The sequence below is a fragment of the Echeneis naucrates genome, chromosome 23 (genome assembly GCF_900963305.1).
Source record: "Echeneis naucrates chromosome 23, fEcheNa1.1, whole genome shotgun sequence".
Classification (NCBI taxonomy): domain Eukaryota; kingdom Metazoa; phylum Chordata; class Actinopteri; order Carangiformes; family Echeneidae; genus Echeneis; species Echeneis naucrates.
The window spans coordinates 10,804,807-10,823,177 of NC_042533.1; the positions used below are offsets into that span (position 1 = coordinate 10,804,807).

At 42.8% G+C, this 18,371-nt stretch overlaps 1 protein-coding gene across 1 annotated transcript in view; it reads right to left on the reverse strand.

Moving 5' to 3' along the window:
• Positions 1-18,371, reverse strand: part of LOC115036615 (proton myo-inositol cotransporter-like) — a 51,446-nt gene that overhangs the window by 2,727 nt on the left and 30,348 nt on the right. The window contains exons 4-8 of the mRNA XM_029494856.1: positions 17,279-17,387; positions 3,156-3,319; positions 2,947-3,067; positions 621-746; positions 357-475 (exon numbers count right to left, since the gene is read on the reverse strand). Coding sequence (XP_029350716.1) covers positions 357-475; positions 621-746; positions 2,947-3,067; positions 3,156-3,319; positions 17,279-17,387 — 639 coding nt within the window. The remainder of the gene's footprint in view (positions 1-356; positions 476-620; positions 747-2,946; positions 3,068-3,155; positions 3,320-17,278; positions 17,388-18,371) is intronic.

The window sequence follows — 18,371 nt, forward strand, 5'->3', positions numbered from 1 at the left end:
GACAGAGGCCAGAGATGAGCCTTCCTCTATGAAGGACTGCAGATGAGTTTAAACAGATGAGCTAAAATCCACGTGGAAACACCTGTTTCCACCTGCCCATCTGTGCCGGTGTGAGGCTCTCTGCCACAGCAGGAAAAATAACAGTGACTGGCTGCAGCTTCTATCTGGTGGCTGGTTTCTTCAGCCAGCAGAAAGAATCCAGGCCAGCAGCAAATGAGCACACACAGTGACAAAGCACTACGTTACAATGGATAAAGTTCCATTGTTTATGCGAGCAAACAAACATAAAAAAAATATATATATATATATATATATATATATATATATAACCCTTTGTTACAGCAGAAAGATCTCACCTGGAGCAAAAGCAGCCAGGTATAGCACCAGAGCCAGCAGAACCAGCCAGGAGTAGGACGTGGGGCAGTAGTTGTAGGCCCAGTAAGTGTGATCTCTCATCAGGCTGGCGTTGGAGCATCTGGACAGAAGGGGTGAGGGTGCAATCATTCATTCTTCTGCTGTCATTCTTTGCATTAGCACCCAGTTTAAGGTGTAAGGTGTTGTTGCGCAGCACCCCTCGGTGCCGTGTGATGAACATGCTCAGGCAGCATCCTGTGACTCACCTGCCCCACGCTGCTTGCTCAGTGGAGGCCTGATTGACCGGGATGCAGGAGGAGGTGAGCAGCGCCGAGCCATTCTCACGGTAACAGAAACCACATCCAGGGTCCAGCATGCACGGCTCACACAGCCTGTGGGTTAAACAGCACACACAACACACGTTAGCCCCAATTCTCCCTGAACACACTCAATCACGCTATGTGCCTCTACTTTTCTTTCTCACTCTTTAGAGTAGCGTAGTTCGGCTGGGGGGGGGGGGGTGTTTCCCCTCAACCCCTTTTCACATATGACGACCACAGGCACACATCTCTCAAGCTTCCTCTTTTGCGGCAACAGCAATGTTTTCATTAATACAAACAAAGTCTCCCCTGATTGAACTCTGTTAATAGTCTTGTTCGAAATAGAAGAGAACAGCCTGTACGCTCTATAATTGAGACTTGCCTCATTACGCAAATGAAATTAATGTATGGACTGTTTCCCAGATTCAGGAAGTGATAAATCAAAATTAGGAGGAAAAAACATGAATTGTGATTCACCATCGTCATAATTCATCTTTAACCACCCCTCTCTAATTGGCAGTCCACATGTAACAGGGTTTAAAGTGTGGAGCCACTGGAAAATGGGAACACGCTTTTGGTTTTAAAGGCATCTGCATCAGGTTTGCTGTTGCAGTTTCCGATGGAAGTGCAAACTGAAAAGCGTATTTTGTTTCCTTGGTCTATTTTTTGCAGCCCGCTGCCTGCCCATGTGCAGGGCACCTTGCTCCAATTACACACTGAGGTCAAGCTAGAAGAAAATAAAACCACGTATTTATAGCTGAAGGAATTAAAAGCAAACACTGGGGGGATGTGAGGAGAAAGATGGAACAGCTGAGCTCCAGTGAAAACACAAACTCTGCAATGTGGAACTATAACTCTAAGTACGGAAAACAGGGCAAAGAAACTGTTACTGAGGGAATTAGAGAAATGGTCAATTAATGATTTAAAGGTAACACCTCCAAGGGATTGCATCATTTCCCACCTGTCGCCAAACTCCACTGCGGTCACCTTAAATGGAAGCTCCCTTCCACACAGTATGTGAGGCCAGCGGTGAGTCTGGATGCTACGAGTGAATGTGTGGACCAATGTTGAGTAAAGTGAACACATTGGGGACACTAAAAGCACTCATCTCTTCAAATTACCATGGCGCTTGCGTTTGTGTGCGTCTGTGTGTGTGTGTGTGTGTGTGTGCCTGGGGGAGCTGGACAGCGAGTCCATTAGGTGTTGTTTGTTGTGATGATGAAAGACTGTCTTTACACACAAGTTTCATCTGGTGTCTGTGTAAGTGAGAGTAAATAGGGACGCAGAGGCAGCTGATCTCTAGCTCATACGGAAACACGCTCAGTGTGTCTGAGTGAGAGTGTGTGTTTGCCCTTTGTTGCAAATGGACAACGAAGTGAATTGGAGCTGATTGAGGCCTATTTATTTGGTTCGGGAGATATTAAAAGTCATGTAGACAGGAACAATATTAATAGAGCTGTTTCTATAACAACCCACAGTTTGATCAGTTATTAATACTGTATATTAGTCACAGCTCTGAAACAACATCAGGGGAACAATATACAGACATGTAACTGATAAAGGGCAACAAGGCCTTTGCTTTTCTTGTGTTCCATTTTATTTGCAACTCATTTTTTTTTAGACCATTTTAGACAAAATCTTTATATGTGCATCATATGATGAAAAATATGATTAAAAAGTAGCAAATAAACTTTTTCAATGTGCGCACTGATTCTATATATGTTAGGGAGAACGTTTTTTGGACTGATTTGGACTAATTGAGGAGAAAGAAGGAATCATCAGTGCGATGTTCTGTGCATGATGTCGCCACAATTCTGAAGAAAGAGTCTCTGTTTCTTTTGCCTTTAGATTTTTGAAAGAAGGATGTGTCGACATCCTATCAGTCCACTAAACATAAACAAGCGGACATGATTTGTACAGAATTAGTGAATCCTCAGCCTCTTGTAATGGACCACCTGAGGTCTTCTGTTATCAGCTGTGGCTCCAGCAATATGAGCAGAAACCCGCAGCTGTAACTGAAGCAGTCGTGTGTCTCCCCAGGCCTTACACTGAGATTTTACTTTGTCTGCCTCACACTGGAGAGCAAACATTCGCTTACAATATCAAATGCTCATAAGAGGATCAGCAGGTGTGAGATGATGTGCGGCAGCCACCCAGTAAATTTTGCTCGTTGGTTGTACAGGGAGACGCTAGATGTGCAGCGTTAGCTCAGAGGATGAGCTTTTTCATTAGTTGTGAAAGTTTCCTGAAACCTGCGTGTGTTTATACTCACTGGTACTTGGAGCAGGTAGAGTTGGCGACGGCAGGATCTAATGGGTGAAAGGTGACTGGAGGACTGTGCTGGGCAGAAATCAGAAAACCAGTGGCCAACAGACTCAAACTGAAACATGTACCTGGAGAGAAAAAGACATTTGTAACAAACAAACAAACAAAACAAAACAGCAGTGACACATCCTGAAGTGGACTTTGTGACTGACAGACCTATGATGCTGCTCAACGTGAGCTTCCTGCGCCCCACCCTCTCGACCAGCCACACTCCCAGCAGGGTGAACAGGAAGTTGGTGAGTGTGGTGAGCCCGGCCAACCAGATTGCCAGTCTGTCATCCCGTACTCCTGACATCTGCAGGATGGTGGCGCTGTAGTACCTGTGGGAAACAAAGGCAGGAGCCTGAAGACCTAACTACCACATGAAGAATCACAAAAACATCCAACAGCGCTCTTATGGCTGTAGGTTTGAGTCAGTCATGTGAATGATGTGATGTGGGAACCGTTAAGTCCAAATGCAGCAGCTGTATCCTTCAGAGAGCCTAATGGCCTTCATAGGTGTGCCCACATTTCTGTCGGCCGTGTCGCCTAACAACCTAAACAATACTTAGGTTTTTTTTTTTTAATATAATAACTTGACTTACTGCAAAAGATTACCAAGTCCAAACCTGACTCCTTTACTTCACTGTGGACACTGTTTTCATCACCTGCATGCAATGAATCTTGGGATAGGCTGAGCCACTCGTTGGATCCATTCCGGCCACAAAACACACAAAGGCTACAAGGACTACTCTGACTAACAAACGTATAATACATTGTAAAACATGGATATACGATATAAAGCTTAGAACAGCCATTGAGCCAAGTCAAAAACACGACCAATCAGTCGAACACTTATCCGCAATCGCAGCCTCTCTACTTCAGCGCCAGGCACTCATCTGGAGGCAGTTCGAGATCAGCTATAAATAGTCTCTCACCAGTCACTTTCAACGCCTCCCCTCCTGCTCCTCCCTTTGTCCTTATACAGTGTAATTATACTCGCAACTCTGGCACCATGTTGCTCCATGTAGGCACATTACCTCCACTCATCATCAACAAGGCTTTGAGCAGGCTACGGTCAACAATACAGACACCTGCATGTGGTCCACTTCCCACTGCAATGATGATATCATGTATCCAAGATAAGAGGAATGCAGATGACACCCTCACAAACACAAACACACACACACACACCTGCAACAACTCGAGTAGATAGTTTCTTTTTGAAAACTATGTGCCTGATGTTGGGAAAGAAACACATTTTCACCCACAGTAGATTGTTGCACATGCTCACAGGTTGTCTGCCTACAAACCCCTTAAAGAGCACAAATACAAAGGATGTAACACAGTAAAGAAGCGAAAAGTCTCCAACATGTGCCTCTACAGGCAGCTTTGAATTAGCACTGGCATTGTGTTTCATTCATTCCCTCTCTTTCTTAACCACACCCATCCTCCCCGATGTGCAATCTACATGTGTATACAACCATTTCTACTTCTTTACCGTCCAGTGAGAAAGAAGAGAGATACTGTGAAATTCATGTTTGCAAGCCGGACCTACAGGAGCATGGGTGAGAAATGTGGTCGACTTGGATGTCAGTGAAGGACTCATACGGAGAGCCACTTTAAAGAGCAAAGACGCACACAAAAACACAAGCTCGCACTAAAGAAATGACCTAGTTTTGGAGCAGCAGCAGGAGTGAGAGCACAATTTCTGTTCTCAGCAGTGGAGCCTGCTGTTCTCCATCTCTAGCCCTGTGATCTTAGTGATTACAGCGCACACACACAATGTTCTAACTTAAAAACCAACGTGAATAACAGGCTGCAGAAACAAAGAGATACATTTTCTTGACCACTGTGCCAGGACGCGAAAAGCAGAAACCGTGGCTTAAAAAGCTGTTGACGGATGCTCGAGGGCTGCACTTGTTCCCGCCTAAAGCCTGATCTGATACCGGTGATTATCCAGCCCTTGCCACCTTTGTATCCTCCAAAACCTCCAGTGTCAAGTCTTTAGTTATTATTCTAGTAACAAGTTCAGGCACCAATGAAGCGCTGACTGTTAGCAGGAGATAAGAAGGAAGCACCTTGCAAAAAACCCACTGGGTACTTTGATTTCTGCTCCTGTTAAGCGTTCACATCTCTGTGCACATCTGCACAGAGCAAAAGCTTTGCTCGCGGGAGCTGGTGTTTTTTTTTTTTTTTTTTTTCTCTCTCTCTCTCCTCACAGTGTGAAGGGGAAAATGTTCAGGATGCAAAGTATGAGATATTTATGCAGAAAACAAGTTACAGCTCGTCGGCTTCATGAAAATTTCTCCCCAGATGAGAAGACATTATTTTAATGGGGACACACAGAACATGGTGGTACAATTTGTGTTTTGTCCTGTCATTAAGGGTCTTTAAAATGGCGGCCTTGTTAATTTTTTGGAGTCAGTTTTGTTTCACAGTGAAAAAGATGTATGGACATGATGCCGACTGCATTTTAATGAGTCAAATTTCTCTCTATCATATTGATGGCAATCATAGGTTTTATTTTTCAGCACTGCGAGCGAACACGAGCAAACAAGTCCACACTGATAGAAAGTGACACCTCTCGGTCAAAAAGCCGCACTACTTATCAAGTATTACCACACATCACAGAGTGAGGAAACACTCATGCATTTTTAATCCCGTTGCTTTTTACTTTATGGGAAAAACCATATCTGTTCACGACAGGGCCTGATGTTGGTAAAAGGGTCTCGGTGGGGAGTCAGCACAGGATTTGGGACCTGCTGTCGTCAAACATGAACTGTTGCTGTCCTGCGGTGATTTCATAAATAAAGCTGATTGGGAATACAAGAATGCTACAAGTGATGCAGCCACTCTGAGGAGTAACTGAAAGGTTTGCTCAGTTTTTTGTGATGTACATCTATCAAGAGTTAGGTTGTTTACATTCTCAGCATTTGCTCATTAATAAATTTGAAAGTAAGGTCTATAGGATTAAACTGATATAAATTTACACCTGTAATCACTCTAATTAGTGGTTAAATAAATAATTTTGTTGATCATTAACTGGCCATCATTTTTAAATTTCTCTCTGGAGAAACATCAGAAACAGAAAAGTTATAGACAGTTCTGAGGCAGGATCTAGATAAATATATCTATATAGATGCTTTTATTATTATTGTTTAGCCAAAAAATTTACTAAATGCCTCTTATTTAATCTACTAGCTTTGGTCTTTTAACAGCTTTTTGCTAACAACTAGAATTTGACCTGTGCAAATCAAAATCTCCTCCTTGAATCCGATTAAGAGTGGAGGCACAAACATCATGTACAATAACAGACTGCTTCACCAGTTCACCAAGTCTGCAGGCTTCCGGACCTACATACCTCATGGATGAGTGAAAGTCACTTTGTGCTGCGAGCCCTGCACGGAGGGTACATCTCTGAATTAGAACTGCATATTAGCTATCAAACTGAGCCCTTCATATTTTGAAATTGCCCTAAATGAGAGTAGCTATCAGTGACAACCATTTATAGTGTGAAAGATAAGCTTTCAATCCATCATCACACACAGCTGGTAACAACATGAACAAAGAGTGCTGGTAATATCCCATGATGACTGTCATTTTGGCCCTGTTGTCCAAAATCTCCAGTGTTCATCTTTAGCTGCGCAAACAAAAGCGCAGAGTGGTTTTAGGGGCATTTGCACTTGCTTTCTTATCCGTCAAAAGTAAGATAAAAATCAATAAACACTAAAAATCTAACACACACGCACACAAACAAAGACACCCACAGTCTTTTACATAAGACAACCTGCCGAGCGTCAGTGCAAAGCAAACAAGAGAAGGTGTGATCTGGCCCTGACCCCGGTCTGAAAATGGAAACATGGATCCACACATCTGTCACACTTCCACGCTTCCAAACCTCTCATTCAGAGCATTACAGGGGAGTGACAACACGGGCGGGGAGCAGAGTGAGAGAGAGAGAGAGAGAGAGGAACCAGGATGAAGAGAGGAGCAAAAAGAGGGGGAATAAATGGGCGAAGACGATGACAGGCGGGAGAGGGAATATGCATATCCTTTCATGCCTCCATTCAAGTTCTCATATCGCATGTCACCACCTTGTCAGGTAGCCATTTACACCTGTCAACACTTAATGGAATACATTCAATCTCTGGAACCAGACTGGCTTTTTTTTTTTTTTTTTCAGTCATGCTTGATAAGTCGAGTGTCAAGACATCTACTCATTTGCAATGAAGATACAGCAGAGAAGAAAAGTTCCAACACAAGCCAGAGAGCTGTTTCTCCGTCAGCTGATTTCAGTGAATGGATAATAGACATGTTCTTGTTCGACTGTATCTCCCTCCTTCCTGCAGTTCCTAGTTCATTTCACATGGGTGGTGGTGCGAGGACGCCGCTGACTCATGGCTGGCATTTACTGACACATTACAGGATTCTCTTGGAGGCTGCTGGCTCTTGGGAGCGCACAACATGTGGTCTTAAAGGAGAACACGGAAGCGCCGCATGTTTTAGCCTGTTAACTGCAAATCGGATAAACTTCACTTTCTGAGTGTTCCAGGTTTCAAGGCTTCAAGTGATATGAAAACATTTGGGCCTGTCATATCAGGAGGAACACTTGTTGAGGCAGTGAATGGCAAAATGGGAAACAAAACAGAAAACTTGGTTGGTATTTTTTGTCATTTAGCATAGAATAGAAAGCTGTCCAAGCCCACTAGGGAGAATTTCTCCCTCATACCTCATCAAAAACATTGAAGACATAAAATATATGTATAATAAATCAATAAGTATTTTTCTCTTACAAACAAAATGCAACAAAGTAAACAAAATGGGCTGAGGGAGAAACTCATGACAGCACTGATGTGAGAAGACTATAACCTGCTTCAAACTAACATGTGAAGGAACCATAAAGACAATATTTTCATTATGTTCTCCATTGTTATTATCTTAATGATGCTCATTTAGCTAAGACAATGTTGTTGTCTTACTTACTCACTTATTATTATTCCATTCTTGTTTTAATGGCACCCAACTAAACACTCGAGCCGTCGTATTTGCACAACTAATTAACACGAACACAACTTCTGACTTTCATAATTTGTCAGCTTTCTGAGCCTACACGTAGGAGAAAGGATAGAGACGTTACTTTATTTCCAGGTGTTGCCATTATTAATGATCTAACTTCTGCCAGTCAACCAGCAGTTTAGGGGTCATGGTATGAAACGGAGACCCATCGAGGTCAACACTTGGTATGCACCAAGGGAAAACAACCTATTTATATATGTGATCCATCATTACATATCCTGGGTCTGGTCTTTCTAACTTCCTTACTAGTACTTTCAGGCGGGAGGAAATAGTGTAAGCAGCCTGACAGACGGGAGGCCGTGCTGCTGCTGGAGCAGTCCATAATGAATGATGATTGGAGCATGTGCATGAGGGTGTGAAAGAGAAGCACACTGGTGATTTCCCTCAGCTCCGAGACAAAAGGGTCTAACAGAGTGCTACTTATTGACAGAGAACTGATCTAATTATGTAACTTAATAGTATGGATTCAGAGGGCGATCAAGGGAGGGATCAGCAGTAAACCAACAGTGATAGAGAGAGAGAACAAGTGTGTGGGTGTGTGTGTGTGAGTGAGCGAGTGAGTGGGTGCAAATGAACGAGTGACTGGCTCAGTGAGTAAGTGACGAGGTGTGAGGAAGGAGAGCGGGAGAGAGAGGGAGAGCAGGAAGGAAGCGAGAAAAGGACTGAAAGGCGAGAAAGAGAGTGAATGGTTGGAGAAAACAGGGAAGAAGAGATGTGGGTGTGAAAGTGAAACAAATGGACATAGCGGGAAGGGCGCACAGAGCGACAAAAAGAAAGAGAGAGTGTGTGAGAGAGGTGGAGATTCTCATGGGAACTGGCCTATTTTTCAAATGAATGCAGACGATCAACAAAGCTGCATCACATTTACTGTATGCTCTGAAACACTAACGTTCAGCCTAAATGAGTTCGCTGCAGACTGGCTGCTCTCCTTCAAAACTGCACACACCTTGCTCTGCTTGTCTGACCCCAAAGAGTCACCAATATAATATACATTTGCTTTAAAACCAACCAGAACTGCTGTTTCATTTAACTCCCAGTGAAAAGAGACAGCATCCAAATCTATAGAGACAAAAGTGATGGAACTGTATTTCCTTTCATGGTGGCAACAAATTGATGAAGGAAATGTTCAATTTAAAACTTGCTCACTCATACTACACCCACATTTCCACTAATTTTTCCTGCTTTGGTCTTCTTTTAGGACTGTGTAGGATGTGCAAGCTGTGCTTGACTGACAACCCTGTCTCACTCTCTTCCTCTCTTTCATGTTACTTTAACGAGTGAAGCTACTTGGTACCACTGACCAGTATCAAGGTGGTGACAGTGCAGAAATGGCTTTTCTTTGGCAAAACTGAGTCAACTATCCTACTTTTATTAATAAGGTATTTCAAAACCCACTCCATCATGTTTGAGCCGTTGGGATTATATCCATTATATCCTCGCTGTCTGTACTTGGAGCCCAAAGTTAAAAGTCGCCCTGCCCTTAAAGTTCAAGCAGTACTCAGAAGAGACTGACGGAGATCTAAGTCAAATTTGCTATGTCTGAATGTATGAAACTAACCCTCTCACTTTGTGGAAATGTCTTATATTTGATATATTTATAATGACATACCGCTCAATCAAAGGAATGAATATGCTTTTAACATATTCAACATATGGCTGTGAGAAGGGTGTGTGAGTGAAGTGATGAGAGGAATATTCCCCTTTAAAGTGGTCGTGCTGGGACTCAGTGGAGAGTGCTTGGGTAGGCTTGGGAATAGCCCAAACAAAGGCACACATGAATGTATTTCTGGTTTGGATTTTCACATTTCGCACAACAAAAGCGCAAAACATTGTCCCTGCCAGCTCCTTGCAGGCATGCCAGCACAGTGACCATGTAAAACCTGCGTTTCGTGACATTTCCAACATGACATTTGTCTGTGGGACCATCTGTGAGGCCAACTGGCCTGTGTCGACAACAAAACTCCCAGTGGCCTACCGTCAACAACACATACTTGTCACAAGATATCATTTCACGAATAGTTATGTAATAGATATATTAAAATCACACATCATACGTAGTGTGAATTTCATCCTTTTACTTCGAAGTTCACAGATTTGAATTGCGCATTAAGGAAAAGACCTCTCTGAACTGCCGTGCGTTTATATGAACCAACACGCTACAAATCACAGGCATAAGATGCAAACGTACAGATACAATGAGAGCCAGGTACAATATGGGCTATCTGGCCTCCAGGCGTGAGCTTATGCTGGGTGTTAAAGACACAAGCTGAGCTAACATGTCGACACGTCAGAAAACAACCCGGGGCAATGCAGCGGTCTGAGTTAACTAAACACGGAAGAAGAAAAGGATTTGCTATTTTACTCAGGAGGTACATGAGACATTGAATACTGTTTTGCTTTTTTCTAAATTTTTTACGTTTTGTTTTTGGCTTCGTTCAGCTCATATTGGGGCGGGTACACCCTGGACAGGTAGGCAGTCAATCACAGGGCCAACACACAGAGACAGACAGAGACCAACAACCACTCACAGTCACACTCAGACCTACGGACAATTTAGAGTCACCAGTTAACCCAAACATGATGTCTTTGGACGGTGGGAGGACACCGGAGTACCTGGAGGAAACCCACGCAGGCACAGGGAGAACATACAAACTCCAAACAGAAAGGCCCCAGGCCGGGAACCAAACTTCTTCTTGTGGGACGAAGTTAAAAATTGGCAACTTGCTATTGAGTTCACTAAAAGCTTTCCACATTCACACTCCCATTCAACTATTTGCATCTGCTGAGCCTTTGCTAGGTTTTTTTATAAGTGTGAGTTATGCTGGCTTTGTTTGGCAACCTGACCTCGATGCTTCTTTTTGGGGAGCCTGGAATCAAGAGCACAAACCTTTTAAAACACCTTGTGACAAAACATTCCAAAGGAACAACAAAAAACAAAAATGAAAGAACTGTGCTTCTCCAACATTTCTTGTTCCTTTCCTCTGCCTTCTTTTATCAAAACCAATTTTTCCTCCAATCTCATGTCACCTGTCCTGATGGCACCTTCCTTCACTTCATCGTCATCGATGCCATCTCTCCGTCTACTCCCTTCTTCTTTCCTTTCAACACAGTCAGATAAGCCCGCCCTGATAAGACACAAACACAAGCACACAAAGCAGCTCCCACCAGCCTGCAATGACCTTTACATGCCAGATCATGTGGCTAATTGAATCAAAGTGATCTAGTTGCAAATGGGAAGGCTCGATACCCACATATGATACCCTAACACCACTGGTCTCCAATCATGAAAAAAAGGGAAATATGGATAGAGACTAAGATATTTCACTTGTGCATTATATATAATGCAGGTGATCCAAACACCCATCTTTTCACTCAGAGACACAATTCAAGCGGGCCAAAAGCTGAGCAGTGCAGATACAGCAAACTTCTTTGGTCTTTGCAAAGATGTATTATTGACAAAAACATTTCTCATCAAATGGGATTCTGTGATGTGAGTGCGAGGTTACACGTAACAACCTGAGTCCAGAGAGCGAGAGAGCGGGCCTGACATACGAGTTCAAATCAGCCTTCTGTCGCTAACTGCACTCAAAACAAAGGCATTGGTAAAAGCATTAATAATTTACAGAGAGTACCTTAAAGACATATGCAAATTACATTTTCAACCTTTTTAACTTATCCATGCGCGATACATCTCGAGCAAAATAAGCAGTCAATGTCATGGCTGGGGATTTTCAACATGGACCTGCACTGAACCAGTGACCACCTCCTAAACGCCAGGGATTCATGCATCCAGCTATCAAACTGATGAAAGCAGAGGCGGTGGGTGGGGCAATGTTGATGTGTGTCCCGCCCATGTCACGCAGATATTCTTGGAAAATTCTTGAGAACATGTCTTGATGTGTGGCTGCATATGTTTTAACCACGTGGCAGCTCATGATTTATGTTTGGTTGTACAGCTGTCGGCATGATCAGTCTTTTCCTTCAGTTGGATCTTTGCTTCGACTGTGGGCCTCCACTATGGCATTGTGGTATATGGTTCACAAATGAACAAAGAGTTTGAATCAAGTTCATCTGAAAATGTCTGTATAAATGCATTTGTTATGACAATGGTGGGAGTGTTTGATCTGGACATGGATAAAGCTTAATTTGTGAGCAAGTAAGCTTCTGAACAGGCAGGAGTCATCATTGGCAGCATCCTCGTGACCTCTGTACGTTGCTGAGCTTCATTGCTGTCTGAAATGAATGAATGCGATTTAGATGACTAACCTGATCATCTTTAACTGAAACTGAGCCGTGCGTCAGGTGTGCAAAGTGCATGAAAAGCGGCCCGCTTCCATCAAAGTCACAATCTCTGTCACAATCATCACCCGCTGACACTGCGCCGGCGCCTCTCTACCTCCTCTTCCTTTCTGTGCACCTGAGCCCCACTTAAAAACACATGACCTCCAGCCGGGGGATACACGGAGAGTAAAAGACTTGGTGGACTTCTGATCATTTTGTTGCGAAATAGAAAAAGATTTTCAAAAAATGAAATGATATCACAGTGACATATCAGGGATATCCTCAGTAAGTGCATTTGACAGACGGATTTAGATGTACAAACATCGCTCAGAGCCATTGTAATCGGTGTGTCAGTCTGACAGGGCAGATTTATGGCAAATCTGTTAACTAACACCAGCGACGGGGTTTTGAGTTTGTCAAAGTTTTCTTGGTTTAACTTTTTGATCGCTTACATTTAGGCTGACTCATTGCCTTTATCCCCTTGCTGAGGCAGACAGTCTCACTTGGTCTGCCTGAACAATTTTTTTTTTTTTTTTTTTTAGGGGAAAGAAAAATGTGTCCATCATTCCATCCCTGTCAAGGATTGTTAAAGGAGAGTGACAGGAAAAATGGGCCTTTGTCGTTTGCTTAGCATTTTTTTTTTTTAAATATCTTTTCCAGTCTGCCAGCTTCTCTCACTGTCCTTTCCTTTCTTTCTTTCTCTGTGCCAGCCTGGTGGTTTTAATCAGGGAAGGCAGCTGAGGACAGAGAGAGTGGAGCTTGTCTCTAAGCCCAGCTGATTTACGGGCTCCCCAGACCTCCTTTATATCTCCCCGGCTAATAAGGTTGGCGTGGCAGCTTCGCATAGGAACAAAGAGGCAGGTAGTAGACAGACAGGCTGGCAAGATGTACCGAGGAAAGAAACACACAGGATGAGCGACCTCAATGCTGGAAAAAAAAAATAAAAAATCAACAAACGTGCTGACAAAGGTACAATACAGATGCGGATGGAGGAAATCTTCAAAGAAAAAGTCCCCAACATATGCTTGAAAGCAGACAAGCATAGATATTCAAGCTATTAGACGAGATACATTTTTATATCTTTAAATTATATTACTCACCGAATGGGGACAATTGTCATGGTAACAGCAGCGGCCTCACCCTTCCCATGTATCTGTGTTGTGTTTTTCTGGCCTTGTCTCTTCTCACTCCTCTCTCCTTTGCTTTTTATTACTCCAAATGTAAGGACTTGGAGAATATCACGAAGAAAGTGACTTTATCAGCCCCGACCTGCCTCTCCAGGTCCAGTCTCAACCATAACATTTTATTTCGGGGTGTTTTCCTGTCTGTTTTTTTTTTTTCTTTTTCTGACCCCTCTATCAGCCTGGACTGATTATAACCTCATTAAAATATATATCTATTTTTTTGGCAGTATTGTTAGTGTTATTGGTCATAATTCAGAATTCCGCTTTAGCAGCCAACAGTTATTAAATACTTTCACTATGAGTGTGTGTCTGTGTGTGTCGGAGTGGCGTGAACACACCTACTGTAGTGGGAACTACCACAGAGGGGAGTTCTTGAGCACTTTTTATTGGTCTGTCTGCCTGTGGGCAGATTGTGTCACCTACAACCGAGACACAACTTTTTAAGATACAGTTGGAATAAAAATGACAGCAGAGGTAACAGATGGAAGCAGGAAGTTGGGGGACGCCGCTGGTCCACAATCATTTCAACATTCTTGTCTGCTCTAAAACATAAACACATGCTTAATAAAACATTTCCATTCATACCAACCAAAACAACTAACATCTCAGAGACATGACTGTCGAAAACTGATTGTCCTCAGAATCGGGCCTTGAATGCCAATTCTGCTGGTATGTATTTATCATCAAAGGAAGCAGCGGAGGGGAGTTTTCCAAATGAAAGGGCAATCGCTTTTCAATTTGTACACCGGAGGCACAATTTAATGCCAGGTGTAAACATAACACAATCCTGGCCCCATCTTGATGGAAGTCGTGTTAATGCTCAGAATAAGTGGGTCACTGCTGGCACAGATAAAGAAACAGAGAGACTCCTCGCAGAGTGGCAGGTACACAAGTCAGAGAGACAGAGAGGTGCTGTGGGACGGAGCGAGACACATTTAGTTTGTCCCCTGGTCACACTGTTGGCTACACAAGATGAAGATGAATATACAGTGGGAATCAGTCGGCAGACACGTAGTGAGACGGATAACAAGATCTCTGACAGATCCAGAGTGCCATCAATGCCAGACACAGCTCAGATTCTCAAGATACAAACACGGATAAACAAACGGCCATACCTCTAGACTGTCACACACACACAGACTTATTCACGTGAACGTGCGTATGTCACGCAGGCACACATGCGCAAGTCCACGGTGCCAAGTGAAAGCACAAATGCATGCAGGCGCGCACAAACAACGCGCACACTTATCCTATTACTCTCACCTCCGACGGTTGCTTAGCAACAGCACATATCCACGGACTGTTTACAGAGCCTGTAATACAGTTCATCTCAGAGGGGAGGTGAGACAGAGACAGATGACACAATCTCCTCCGATGGAAAGATAAAAAGAATAAAAGAGGGAAGGTGGCCCGTCCCTTTGCAGGCAAGTGGTCAGTAATGCAATGAAGGGCACTGCTCCCGGCTGCACGCTGCGCTATGAAATATGAAAGAGATGTTCTGTGATTTCATACGCTGCTCTGACAAGAAAAAAACATATTTGTCAGGACCCATCTTGTGATGAATAGGAGAGGTGACACAGGGACTCAGTGTCGTGTATCATCATTGTTCTGATAATCCCAGAGCGACAACAAACACACAAACGCTCCTTTACAATAGCAACAGTAAGACGCAGTCACACTAGGGGGTCTTCACTTTGAACTATGACAGAGGCACAAATCTTCAACTGGCAAAGACATATTTTTCCCCTCATATACTTTGCATTGTGTGATGAAATATATTTTTTTTTTTGCCTCTTTTTGTGCTGTTGACTTCTGAAACTATGAACAATTAGGGGCCATAAGAGAAAGGAACTACTTTTTTATTTCTATTTGAACACTCCCTCTGTACTGTAATTGAAAGCCATTTGACCAAATATGACCTCTGTGAAGGCACAGCTGACCTCAGTGGTCAGTGCTCACTCGACAAAAGCATTACAGACAAAACTTCAGAATCTCAGAGGAGGAAAAAACAGATAAATGCAAGGACAAATTTGATATCCCAACACTTCTCTGAAGATTACTGGGGCATTTTTTGTTCACTTATGTAAGGAAAAAAAAAAACAAAACTGTATTTTTTGCAATAAACTCAATGTTGTGGAATTATTGGAGCAAAAAAATCTTACTTACAACTTATTTCAACTACTTGTTGTAGTTGAAAGAAGCTCTAAATTTTGCTACTGCTCCTTAGTAGTAATGTTATTGCTACATTATTACATTGCTACCTATACACCTTAACAGCTGTTCATTACCAGTCCAGAAGAAACGCTTTGCATTAAAAGCTGTCAAGAGGTGAAAACATTACCAACGTCAACTCTGATCCCCAATTTGCCTTTTCTTCTATTGAAGTTAGCCCGCTCACCAGCCAGTCCATTTTTGATAGTGACTGTAATTTCCTATCTGCCCTCAAAGCATTGCGCTGTTCAGAAGCATTACAGTATTATAAACATTATGAAGGCTGAAGTTCTTGTCAAGTGACAGTCAGCATCTCCCCCACCCCCTCAGACTTTGTTTTTAACAAAGCGAGTCGTCTCTTTTCTCGGGCACTCAATGAGAAATTTGATTACACAGCCATCTGGCCTGTCAATATCTGTTTTTGAAGCTCGAAGTGAAACCCTTGTACTAATATATACATATAGCATGCAGCATGCATTTGATGCATGTGTCTCTGCTACTGCACATTTAGAAGCTTTTCAGTAGGAGAATAACTACAGTTTTATTAAAAGTAAAGATAAAGATAGAGAACAGGCTTTTCTCTTCAGGATTTATGTATTTTAATTACATTTAAAGTCTGAACAAAGTGCCCAGAGTGCTTTTTGGATACCAAATGATTTCCTTGTCATTTTTTGGCCAAGATTATATTTAAAATATACACAGACAAGGAAATGCATGGGAGACAGAATGGGATTGAAACAGAGAAAGCGCCGTGACCTGCTGGGTCGCTAATTGGGGAACTGCTGTTAAGATCATTTGGTTACTGGCCAAACAACACGGCCAGCGGGTTGCCACTTAATACAAAATCTTAACTTGAAATATCCTAAAAACTGGTAACTCGAGCTGCCACATAAAAGAAACGGAGAGTGCACAATCGCTCTCTCTTTAAGGCAACACAGTAGAAGTTTAAAATTGAAATTCTCAAGTGAAGTACTTTAAATTGTATACTTAAGTGCAGCACTTGAGTACTCTGCCACATTCTGGGTGAAAGGATGACACATGTATGCACTGACCAGTCAAAGTGCTAAACTGTAATTTAAGGTAATAATCAGCAAATTTAAGCTCTCACATCGCAATATTATTTTTAAAGATGTTAAAACTTGTTGAAAATATTTTTTGTCTATGGTGGAATGTAGAATTCACCAGAATTGATGAAGATGAAGCAGAAGAAAGATTTCTAAATGAATATGAGAGAAATTTACAGAAATTATTGCTGACTGTATTTGCTTTTGTAACTGAAGATTATTTCCCACTTATTCCTTCACCGAATTGTCATTGTAGCCTTACGGTGCAACAGATTCAAATTTACTTTTTGAATTCTGCAAAGAGAATTGACATCAACTAAAAACGGAAATTGTGCGGATGGAAACAATTATTCAGGCGTTCAATGACAAAATTGTCTTCTCTCAGCCGATAACAGCCTTTCAGCATTACAGTGTTCTGTGCAATCGTTTGTCACGGCTCAACCTGGACTGAGCTACAATGACGGCTGACAGTTTGACTCACATGACGGTGTTGATTCCTGAAAGCTGCTGGAACATTTGAAGACCGCAGCCCACCAAGAGGGCTCGTCGAGTCGGGGGGTAGGTCAGCAACCGCCAGATCACCGGGCCATCTGGAGGCACAAGCAGAGGCAGGGCAGAAATTAATTTCACCCGAAGCGAGGCTTCAATGTGAAACATGCACCGGCTTTAACAGAGGGACCCAACGTAAGTACAGCGAGATGTTGCTGCTACAACAGTAAGAATAAAACAAATAATTTCTTGCAGCAAAGCTTACAAGCTCCCGGCTCTACATTAATATTTATTTTAGAGACACAAGAGTGCTGGCAATACCCTCATCTAATTCTTGGCAAGAAATTTATTAATATTTTCAAAGTATATACTCATTTTGTCTCCTCTGTTCGCTAAATCCCCATATTCATAATGTATTAATGATTTGGGCATGAGGTTAGCATAAACAGTGCTCATATTGGAAAACCCACAGTAGGTTCAATCCTCTGTGACAACAACCATCTGTCGCACTGAAGTTTTAATAGGATGCTGATGCTTTGTTAGCTGCAGGGTTGCTATTCTGTTGCCGACTCTCACCTCTGATCTCCCAGTTGTACGAAAAAAGTGCAAAAACAAAATGTCTCCCCTGAGAATCGGCATGGAACTGTAACTGCCCCACACAAGAGATTTACAATATCTCAGTTTGGGACGAAACAAATATTTGACGGAGGCTTTGGCCTTGCCGACTCCCTCTTGGCTCAGCAACAGAGCCAGACTGCGATCGCACAAACACGCACGCAAATGCACTCACACACACAGACAAGCAGTTCCTCTGGGAGAAGTCTTAATAGGATGAGAGGCAGAAATGGAGCAGTCGGATAAAGAAGGTGGTACAGGGAGTTCAGAGAAATCAGACAAACAAGGCTGAATGCACATTCAAAGAACCACACAGGTAATGGCAGACACAAGTACACAAGTACATACAAACATAACATAAACAAGGATGGCATGAGCGTGCAAACATGAGATGACACACAAAAACACACAGACACAGGCTGATTATTTGGGAGCAGCTGTGTGTGGGAGGACTCTGGACCAGTGGAAGC